At 33.4% G+C, this 11,576-nt stretch overlaps 1 protein-coding gene across 1 annotated transcript; it reads right to left on the bottom strand.

Moving 5' to 3' along the window:
• Positions 1-3,664: 3,664 nt before the first annotated feature.
• Positions 3,665-10,639, bottom strand: LOC111503946 (uncharacterized). The gene is made up of 3 exons (XM_023158392.2): positions 9,782-10,639; positions 5,290-5,821; positions 3,665-4,513 (listed from the first exon to the last, which is right to left on the bottom strand). Exons 1-3 carry the CDS (start codon positions 10,457-10,459, stop codon positions 3,720-3,722), a joined length of 2,004 nt encoding a protein of 667 aa, XP_023014160.2. The 5' UTR covers positions 10,460-10,639; the 3' UTR covers positions 3,665-3,719.
• Positions 10,640-11,576: the final 937 nt, after the last annotated feature.

The following is an 11,576-nucleotide window of genomic DNA, read 5'->3' as shown; positions in this document are numbered from 1 at the left end:
CCTAAGCTGATACGACTATTTAACCCACCAAATTTACTATGAAATAGAAAAATACATTACCGATGAGGGCACTAGCGTGTTTGACAAATCAAACGGTAAATATCTGTTGGAAGGAAGCCAATTTTTTCCGAAGTTCGCCTGCCACAAATGAAATGAAATATTTGAACTCTACTGCGAATCGGATAAATCTTTGAAACAGTACATATGTGAAATATGTATTTTATTTACATTATTGGTTTCAGACTTGAATGTTTACATGGAGTAATTTATTTTAACTTTTTACAAATACATCGTTTCTGGAAACTATCGAAAGTTTCAATAAAAGATTTAGTATTCCTGACATTTTTGGAATTCGTAAAATATAGAAGAATAAGACTATCACTGCTTCATTAGATATATGAAGATATAATAATCGTAATGAATATAATAAATGATGATAATAATAATATTGAATGATCTCAATTTAACAAGTATAGTGTAGCAAAACGCCATTTTTCCACCCAATCACGTTTGAAAAACATAATTTCAAGACTAATAGTAGTGAAATAGATATAAAAGTCTGTTTCGGACACTGTTGTTTGACCAAATTCATTTCAAGTTCATTTTTTTTTCGAATTAATTGCTTTCGAATTGTTAATATATAATAATAAATTGATGGGTGTAGCCGTTACTACCTTACTAACTACTACTATCTATGTTTTTTACCACTTATATTTGTAACTAACGTTACTGTAGTTGTTGGTAAAATGAAAACAAATTTGCTTTTATTTCATTTTGCAGAAATAACTTTCCTAAGTATAATTTTCAATCTCTTCTTTCACAGATTGATTTTAAAAAATTACTGACACCAGAAATAACTAATTGTTTGCGTCCAACAGTTAAAGCCATTTCACCGCTGATAGGGTAGTACACGATAATTACTAAAGCCACCTGTCGGACAAAATTAAAGTAACTCAAAAAGCGATTTTCGTTGCATTCAGCAATTCCTCAGGAATAGTGCTGTCGTTAAGGTTCTATTGTACCGCATTTGGTACTATTCCATGATTTTGATACGAAGGTACTACCTGGATCAATATGTAGATAATTCGGTACTATTTACTATAATCTCAATTTTTTACATTTTCACTTTCTCTCATCGAGTACAATAAAAAAATAACAACAATATGTGTAGCAACAATGCAATTCCGTGTTTCAAGTTCCAGATCAGCAAATAACGTACTTGTGTCAAAATTGCGAAATCATCACAACTCTGCATTATTTAATCCTGTGTTCTGTGTTGTGTCTGTGAACTGTGGTTCTGTCATCTGTCAGTCAGTCAGCAGAACAGCAGTTTTAACTTTTAACCCCACACCTCACCTTTGAAAAATTGGTTTTATTGTTTTGTCAAAATAAATAGGAATATGGACAGGTAGAAATAAAATTGACTAAAAATGAACTTAAAATATGTATCCCTCTTTTCATTATTAGGTACCTGATAGCATTGGGTCGAGACACTCCAAATTCAAAAGAAGAAAATGGAAATATCCCAATTTGCGAGTTTGAAAATCAACGATCAGACCCAGATCTGAAAAATAATTCTGGGGATAGAGGTGATGATACATTCTATAAAAAGAAGTTTAAAATAACTTATGAGTATAATTTAAAATGGGATGATGTGAGTAAAAATAAAAAATGTGTATTTTGAAGATTAATATATTACTACTTTTAAGGAGTTCTCAGAGTGGTTGACAAATAGGGATAGTAAACCATACTGCAAATCATGCAATCTCATTTTAGAGGGAAGGAAGAGTCACATTGTTCGTCACAGCAAGACTAAAAAGCATATAGCCAAGATGAGTTTTTTAAAAAGATCCCAGAATATTCAAGTTGTTATGGAAAACCTTCCATCAACAAAGCTGGCAACATCTGTGCAAGAAAGTGAACTGAAGTTATGCATGTTTTTGTCAGAACATAATCTTCCGCATTGTTCATTTGAAAGATTTTATGATTGTTTTTTATTTATTTTTGTGATGTAGGTACAAATAAAATATTTACAGTTCGAGAATATCTTTTTTGCCTTTCATATTCAATATCACACAGAAACAGAACTTTGTGGAACCGTGTCGGAAATTTCAAATATTCAGAAGAGGAAAATTATCAAACATATTTTTTCCGATTTGAAAATCATGATATCCATGGGAATTTTCGAATCTAGCTACTTACACATTTTTATCAAATGTTCTGATTATGATCTTTCTTTTAAGGAACATTTCTTAGTTTCCAGCAAATTTTTTACTCCATATATTTTACGAATTTAAATGGATAACATTGTTACACCACAGAACTTAAACATAGAACTCTTTTAAGTTCTGTGTGTTACACGTTTGGCAATACTGGCATTTGGTCTGAAATGACTTATGCGCATGTGCCATGCTTAGGCTTGCGCGGTATATTTTGGGTACTATTTTCTTGTAAATTTCTTCTTCTTTTTTTCGATTCAATGGCCTCAGCAACTAAGGCTATCCGGCCAGTTGGTAACGAACGTTGTTGTTGAATCCAAATGTGGCCACACTTAAGTGGACCTGGGGCGGGCTTGTAAATTTCGGTACTTTTGAATTGACGTTGTGGCAGCACTGTTCAGGAGTCTGTGCAACCACCACCAAGAAATCGTCTGCGTATATTATTTATTAGCCTGTCGTTAATATATTCTGGTAGATCATTAATATTTGTCATTCAAAAATATGCAATAAGAAGCAGTTATTGTCTATGAAAATCTGCTTCTTGGTCAACAAAACTTGATGAATAATGTTGCACACAAGGATATACACCAACATGATACAAGAAATAAATCAATCCTTGTTCCTATAGCTAATAGGTTGAAAAGAACAGGTATTTAGCTATACAATGTTTTATCTATAGAATTTCGTAACTTGTCATCTAGAAGATTCAAAAACTTATTGAAAAAAATATTAATCAAACATACTTTAAATGAAATTGATCAATTTTTTGAAGTTCTTCAAGAAGAAAGAGACTTTTGTGGCCACCACTCGAACTTTTATTCAACTTTGAATATATATATATATATATATATATATATATATATATATATATATATATATATATAAATATATATATATATATATATATATATATATATATATAAAATATGTTAGCTATCTGATTTATAAAGCTTATGGCTTTACATTTTAGGCAATTTTTATACGATTGGAATTTCATCTTGTTAACTTGTATTCTTTCGTAACTCTAATTTATCTACAAGCATTTTTTAGAAACTATATTGACGAATCTTATAGTCTCGAAGCTATTTTAGAAATTGTATTGACGTGTCTAAAAACTGTGTTTCTTGAGACTAATGAAATTATTATTCATATAAATATGAACTTAGAAGTCAGGCATTGGACGTCTTATACCAGTAGCGTATAGTTTATCTTTAAGAAATTTATTATTGAAGCCTAGCCAACTTCAGGCATAGATTCAGAATATACTTTATCGGCGAAAGAATATAATTCCCATTGACAAAGTCAGTTGCAGTACATACTTATATGTTCAAATTAAATAACACCTACATATGTACAATCACAAATAAATGCAGGCTCTGATCTAATTGAAGTTGATAATGTGTGTACATGACCTTTCCATTTCAAAAAAATAACCATACTTGAAATAGTGTAACAAACTTTATTATTAACAACATATAATACGAGATTTCAACAACAAGACTAGCTTTCTTTTTGAAAAAAATTGTTTTCCACAATATACCTGACGCACTGCAGCAAAAAGTTGCGTTCCTCTCTTATTTCGTTCTCCAACAATTTCTCCAGAAGCGTAGCTTTTCTCTTCTTGAACTTGTCATAAGGAAAATTATCTTTACGAACCCCTGTATTCTTTGAATCTGTGCCATTTGTTTTGGCTTGGTTATTTTTACAGTTAGACCTTGTTTTCCCATGCTTTCTTTTCCTTTTCACACCATGGCCAGCAGTTGCTTCAATATTGGTCTCTGCTGGCATATGAACTGGTGGTTCTGGCATTGGCCTCTTTTCTATCTTCACTTCAGTTGGAGGTTCTCCATCACTATCTACGACAGGGGCTATTTCAGGTTGACTACTACTGCCTACAGAGTCTATCTTTTTTTCTTCGACCTGTTTCTCAGGACTGTCCTTCATGACCGAATCTTTAACGATAGTGATTTCCTCCTCAGAATCATCCCCGCTCATGTAAGCCCCCATCAGAGTGCTCAGGGCATTATTCAACTTGACCACGTGTTTTGCAGGAGCAGCAGTCCATTCATCATCTTCGTAATCACTTTTTTGTTCTTCGTTGCTGACGTCTGTCAAACTCGATGTACCTCGAAAGGGGAACATGGTTCCATTCCAATCGCTTTTCATGTTGACAAGCGAAGGTTGAGGTTTGGCTTTGAAAGGAAGGCCTCGTTTGACAAAGGGGGAATGCTGTGTGGAGGATCGGCAAGCTTTCGTTTTCGGGAGTGGTCTCTGGCCATTTCCAATTTTCTGCACTGTAAGAAAGGAAACACTTAATAATATATTTGCAATTAATTAGAATAACATGAAGTGAGTAAGTATTCATCTGCGAAGTCTACTCTACCTATTGGATTACACAAAAAAAAGGTGTCGATTGATTAGGACATTACTTGATGAAGATCCATAGTGATTTCATAATTTCACTACGAAAAAGCTACTGTGATAGCGAAACATTTCGTGATATATTTTGTGAAAATAAAGTTTGTGAAGATCAAATCAAATCAATCAAATCAAATCAAAGCATGCTTTATTATCTGAAGAATAGAATTCTTATTGACAAAGCTCCTAAATATAAGATCAAATCTTAAGGTGTAGTTTATAAAAAAACAGAGATAATACATCGAAACCAGCCTGCAGGTGATCTACTTGAATAATTTCAGCATGGTCCTATTGCTGGATGAACGAGAAACATCCGGGAGACTAACCTCTGTGAGGTATCTTGAATAAATGTATGTTAGATATAATTCAATATCCAGCGTGGTATCAGCCGGAGAAGTAGTTGAATTATAGCGAGAATTAAAATAAATATCATTAGTAATTTCTTCTATGGAATTTATTCAAGTATCATCCAGTTCCATTCAATATTTCTTGACAGCTTTTCATAACTTTATATCAATGTTTTGTAACTTCAATAACTTTATTTAATAAAATATCCCTGCTACGCCTTCACAGACTACTTTTACTATAAAGTAAACTTTACGGCTTTGATAAAGTAGAAAATATTGTTTAAAAATAACAACAAAAAACTTACATCTATAATTATTCCTCCCAAACTTATTATCATTCTTTCCAATCCTCTCCCCTCTCTTAACCTTCGCCTCTTGCACCTGCTTCTCCTCTTCTTTTTTGTCACTTCTATAACGATTTCTCTTTCTGTCTTCTATCCACCTAGCGATTTCTTCAGGGGTATTGATATTCTTGATTTTGTTGTAAAGACCGGTAGAGTGCTGAAGCCGAATATGCGTTTCTATGACTTTCTCATGGGCGGTGAACTGACATCCGTCCAAGTTACAAGTTCGATGCTCTGACATGTGTTTGTTGTAATGAAATTCAGTGGAGAAGTCTCTGTCGCAAGTCTCGCAGGAAAAGAGCTGATTGCAGTGTTCTTCGTCGCAATTACTTTCTTCAAAAACACTCTCAGAGGATTCTTGGTAGTGACTATTTTCTTTGTAGCAAGTTGCTTCTTTGTAACTGTCTGCTAGAAAAGATTCGTCCTCATAAATATCGCATTCTTCATCAAATTCCTCATCTTCGTGGTGTGCATAATCTTCAAACTCATATACCTAGAGAAAACAATGTTGTAGTATTTATTTCATGATTTCTGCGTATACATCAGTGGGTGAATGGTTGATGACAAATTATTTATTCAATACTTTGTTTTATGTTTTCTTATGTTATAGACAAGTTCTATATCTGAAATTTTTTATAAAAATACAGATTTCATCATTTTCAAGAGTCTACAAAACAACTAACATTTTTATTTAAACATTTTTAATGTGACAGAAGGATTAGACCTAAATATATATCATGAATCATTCATAATTCTTGCAAATAACTAAATTGTCTTCTGAATAGTCTGGCCACTCACCAAAAGACATATACGCAGCAGAAGACAAATAATGTAACAAAACAGACAAAAACTGTACTGAATGACAATCGTATGGAAACTACTTTGAAAACGTGTTTTATCTATTTAAAATTAATGGAAGTTTCACATGAAAAAAAATTAACTTACTGGGACATCTCCTTTGAATTGCAAGAAAACATTTGAGTTTCTTGGATGGTGGATATGACGTGGAAAATACTCCAATGATTGTATACTTGTGTTCAGAATTAAACAAATAACAATTTTCATATACTAACCATATTCAAATAAATATATTCTGGTTCTCTGTATTGATCATCACCGCTGAAGAATAAATCACTTTTACACAAAGAAAAGTGCTATATGGAAAAAACATTATTTTGTATGCGATTGCTCAAGTTTTTTCAAAAAGTAAGGTAGTATTCTCTTACTTGAAAGTTAACTTTTAGCAATGTCTCAAGAAATTGAATAACAAATATTTTTCCTGAGCAGTTTTAACAATGTAAAATAATTGTGTGTATAAGTTGAACCTAAAGTAGTAAGAAACTAAAAAATAATTTTACCCACATGTCTGAAAGCAAACACACTGTGTCCGACACGTGTTTCTTCAAACAGGTTGGTATCATCAGGAGGAAACGATGTTATGATTTCTTAAAACTTGTAACCAGAATGATTGTTTGCAGAACTTTTTTGAAACAGATCTCTGAGTCATAATCAGAAGAGGCTAGTTGCTACACTGAAAATTTTAGATGGATGTAAAAAATTCATTTGAAAATTTCAACGTTTTTGTTTAGTCTTCAACTAACTAACAGACTTGTGAACAGGTTTTTTATATAGATATAACTTTGAAATTTCTGCATCAATAACTCTAAGGCATTTGGCACTAGAGGGACATTCTGAAACTCATAACTATATTTCATATTTATAATAAAAAATCAACTTCATTAGTTTTATACCTGCCCAGGAAAAACTTTTTGCTTGGAGAGCATTAGTGAGAAACTAACAAAAAATCAAAATATCGACTTTGTATTTCTATAAGTTAATTTATTAAAGAGTAATTACAGTAAATAAATCTAATACCTGATGGTACTTTGTTATGTTAAATTAAAGTAATTAACAATTAAGATCTCTAAAAAATACTATGATTCATTCATAGAGAAAACACTATACAGTGTAGGAGAATCTTGCTTGTTACCAAAAAGCAAAATAAAAGTACAAATCTAAACTATACAATCATGAAAGAGTCCACAGACATACAACGGGAAAATAAAATGTTTTAAACGAACTTTACATCTATTAAACTTGAGAAAACACTAGTCAAGGTGTAAAATTTGTGTGGCCTTTAATTTTAAGTTGACGATACTCCAGTATCAGTATTTGTAGAATCAGATATTTCAGTCTCAGAGACAGGGTGAGACTCATCATTTTGACTTTGTGAATTTTTGTTCGTCTCTGCAGTTTCTGTTTTGCTTTCAGCCTGTAAAGATACCCAATCGATTTAGACATAGGAGTCAGAAATTCATGAGGTGTTATGTAAAGCAACTACAAAAATTGAAAATATTTCAATTGAAAATGAAAATTTTTGTGACAAACTTCAAAGCAGTTTTTTTTTACATTTAGTCAAAATTGTAATGAATGTCACCGCCTTTGAAAATCATAATGACGATGTCAAGCAAAAGAAGCTGTCTGATGCAATAATTGGAAGTAAATAATTGAAATATATGAGGGCATGTAATATGGAACCGAAATAACAACGAGGCAAATATTCAGGAAACCAGAAAACTAAAACATTTAGAAGGTCAAAGGTAATAAAAAGCAATCAGAAGCAATGACATTCATTTTACGTTCTGACTGAATGTTATTTATTTGTTAATAAATTTTTGTACCTGTACTTTATAATGGAAATGCAAAGGTTGATTTCAAATGCACTTTCAATTCATTATCTAAACTGAATAATTGCAATATAAATCACCCTGTACATCATTTTTCATTAAAGACTTGAGGACATGTTCTATAAATAATATGACATTTTGTTATAGCATGAACTATTTATGCAGAATAGGCTAGCAAAAAGTAATGTAATACCATTTCAAAAATGTGATTTTTCAAGTCTTTAATAATGTAATTCATCACATAAAATCATCTGACAAAGATTCAATTCATCAGATTATTTTTGCTATGATGATACTGCAATTATCGAAAATATAACTCGTACACTGGTATAAAATAATTTGAAAATATTTTTTGAATAAATTTCTCTGTAGAAACCCACAAGAGGCTGATAATGGGGGCATTCCACTTTGTTGCAATAGGATAACCCAACAGACGAAAAAATATTCTCATTCAAGTCAATTTGGCCAAATTATGTTACATTCATTGAATCAAAAAACAATGAAAACTAAGTTGTCTCATTGCAATCCATGGAAGACCACCAGTATATGGATAAGATCTGCACTAGTGGTAATTTGGATAATTGCAATTGTGAGATTGTTGAGATAGTTTTTCGATTTACAGGACTTGTCGAAGATTTCAACACAAAACTACAAACAGTACAGAAAATATTATGAAATAAAGGAATTAGAATAAAAGTTTTATTTCGGAAGAATCAACTGTTCTCTGAATGAGGTACCAAAAAGTAAATTCGATAACGAGACAAATATGTTTTTATTCTAGTATTGTTTTCAAAATTACACAGAACTTTTGCCTTTTCAGCTCTACATTTATTCAAATTGACTGTATAAATAACTTGTTGCTTCTAAGATTTGAAAATGTATCTAAATTATTAGACTGGTATTTTTAAATGACTACTTTCACAAACAGAGAAAAAAGAATTCTCTCACTTATCCTACTTGTCGTGAGTGAGAGAAATTGAGGACAAGCAGTAGAAACAGAAATTATAACCTGAAAAGTCAAAGATGTCAAGAATTTCCGTGATGTTATTAAACATAACTGTGACTTAACTGTTGAAATTGACTAGTCTTCACTAAGCTCTATAAGCAATAAAAATATGATCACTTGTTAGTTCGCAAATCCTTTTTTACATATGTAAACTTTAGTATGAATTGTTGTAAATTATATATAAAATGTATCCAGTAATCAAAGAAACTAAACATAAGAGGGTCGAGGGAAAAAAAGGGTTATTTACTCAATAGATTACCGAAATTTCATGGACTTTGATAGAAAAGTTATTTTGAAGTTAAAGAAAAATGGCAGAGTAGAGAATCAGTATTCTTTCCTATAGAAATAAAAAATTTCCTGATAAGAACCAATATTAAGTCTTTATAAGTTTCATGGTAATGTAAAATTGGAGAAATAAGATTATAAATTTAAATTGACTTTGGGCATTTTGAGCAGCATTCTTAATAAACAACAGATAATAAAAACACTTCACTGTGCAATTTGAACTTTCAGACCTCCAAAGTATGCTAGTAAATTGTAAAATACCAATTTCCTATTGAAAATTCTGTACAATTCTCAGAAATATGAAAGTCCCTCCAAATGAAAAATTATCAAACAAGTCTACTGACAATAGAGTAATAGGAGCAAAGGAGAATAATGTGATTCAATGAAATACCTATAATAAGACGTCTGCCGTGTAATCAATAGGTGCCGTTATTCGCGTGAAATTTGTTTCGGGCAATAGTTGCGGGATACGCACCTCGGGTTGCCCTCCTGCATTCTTTTCCGCTTCCTGGTACACCTTGCTGCACTTCTCTCTCTGTTCACGGTACTTTATCCAGTCCTCCTGTTTCTGTGAGGCTTTCGCTGCAGCTAATAACTCCTCTTTTTTAGCGAATTCTGCTTTTATGGTTTCCGTTACCCAGGACTTTGTCAAATCTACATTCTTCAGAGAGGGTCTGTTAGTCTTTTTAATGACCTTGCTCTTCTTGTTGACCCCCCTGAATCCATTCGGCGGTATCGGGGGCGGAAACCTCGCCTTGCCTCTCATCCCCCCTCTGAACATTCCTCGCATCGGGGGGCCCATCATCATCATGGGCGGAGGCGGGCGCATGCCCGGGGGAGGTGGCCTCATTCCCGGCGGCAGGGGCCTCATTGGAGGCATCATGGGGCCTCGGGGACCCATCATTCGAGGGGGTGGCGGAGGCAGCGGTCTGCCTCTCATGGGCGGCCTGCCACCGCGCATCATAGGCATAGGGGGCCTCATTCCCATGCCTCCTCGGAAAGGTCCTCGCGGTCTCATCATCATGTCTGGCGGCCCGAAAGGAGGCGGGGGCGGAAAACCATTAAAAGCACGCCCCTGACCTCTTCCTTTTCCGTTCCCTCTTTGATTAGCGGCTCCTCGTTTTCCTCCTCTACCTTGAACCGGAGCTCCCATTGAAATATAACAGGACCAGTGAATCGCTTTTCGAACTTTCTGTGAACACTCAAAAAACCAAAAATAGTCTCGATGGCGTCTTTTTTCACAAAGTCGATGACGCGCTTTTTGTCAAAGTGTCAAACGAATTATTCTGTGGTATCCGAACCACGACACGAACACTACCGACAACGACTAACGTCACATATGACAAATGACAACAGACATTTATATAAAGGACATAAACACTTCGTCAGTAATGCCAATATGAAAAAGTGAAAGTCCATCAGTATCAAATGGCTTCTGAAGACAACAATCGTCGTAAGCAGAAGAGCACTTCTATGAAATGTTCGCTCATTACATCACAAACGTATACATTCAATGAACGTACGATCTCGAATTTCGTATACGTATACGAATGTGAACGAGCACATCCTCCACCTTCTCATCCCGACGAACGTCCACATTCACTATGACAGAGGAAAAGATATGGCAACGCAGTAAATTTCAGTAACTTGTTGAGTATTCCCAGACAGACTTTGAATTATTCATTGGTCTTGTATCAGAGTTGTGAGTTGTGAACAAGTAGTTTTTGGAAATGTGATATTTCTGATTGATTCAGCGTTACTTGATAAAAATCCATAGCAATTTCATTAACTACAACTTACGATCTGATCTTCACAAACTTTGTGAAGATCAGATCGTAAGGTGTAGTTTATGAAAATAATGTGATTTTGTTTCTGAATGAGATTTATCTGTGTAGTACTCCGAGTGACAGTTGTTTACTTATTCCACTTACGATTATGGAAGGAGGTAAAAGGAAACAATTCATGTCTATGGATCGAACAATTATTTCAACCTAGTTTATGGGTTCTCATCCCCAGAAGAAACGAAAATTTTCAAATGATTTCACTAGGAAGAATTGCTTTTAAATGTGGTGTTATTTATGTAAGCACAGAGAGGTTCAGAAATCACTATCATGAATATAAAATACTATTTTCTCGTTATGATAATACAATATACCTATTTCAATTTATGCAATAGTTTTTATACATTGAGTTTCAATATTAGGACTCTGGATCAGTTATGTGATGGAATCGGTCGATGGTTGATGAATGTCCATAAAGTATTCAAGAAA

Source organism: Leptinotarsa decemlineata, unplaced genomic scaffold (genome assembly GCF_025532065.1).
Source record: "Leptinotarsa decemlineata unplaced genomic scaffold, Ldec_3_MD MMD2_P_RNA_scaffold_1, whole genome shotgun sequence".
Taxonomy (NCBI): Eukaryota; Metazoa; Arthropoda; class Insecta; order Coleoptera; family Chrysomelidae; genus Leptinotarsa; species Leptinotarsa decemlineata.
This window is presented reverse-complemented; position numbering and strand designations above follow the sequence as displayed.

Coding starts and splice junctions, on each gene's coding strand:
- LOC111503946 (XM_023158392.2), bottom strand. CDS start 10,459: ATGGGAGCTCCGGTTCAAGGTAGAGGAGGAAAACGAGGAGCCGCTAAT. Junction 5,822..9,781: donor ATGCAGGAGGGCAACCCGAG/GTGCGTATCCCG, acceptor TGTTTTCTCTAG/GTATATGAGTTTGAAGATTA. Junction 4,514..5,289: donor TGGGAGGAATAATTATAGAT/GTAAGTTTTTTG, acceptor CCTTTCTTACAG/TGCAGAAAATTGGAAATGGC.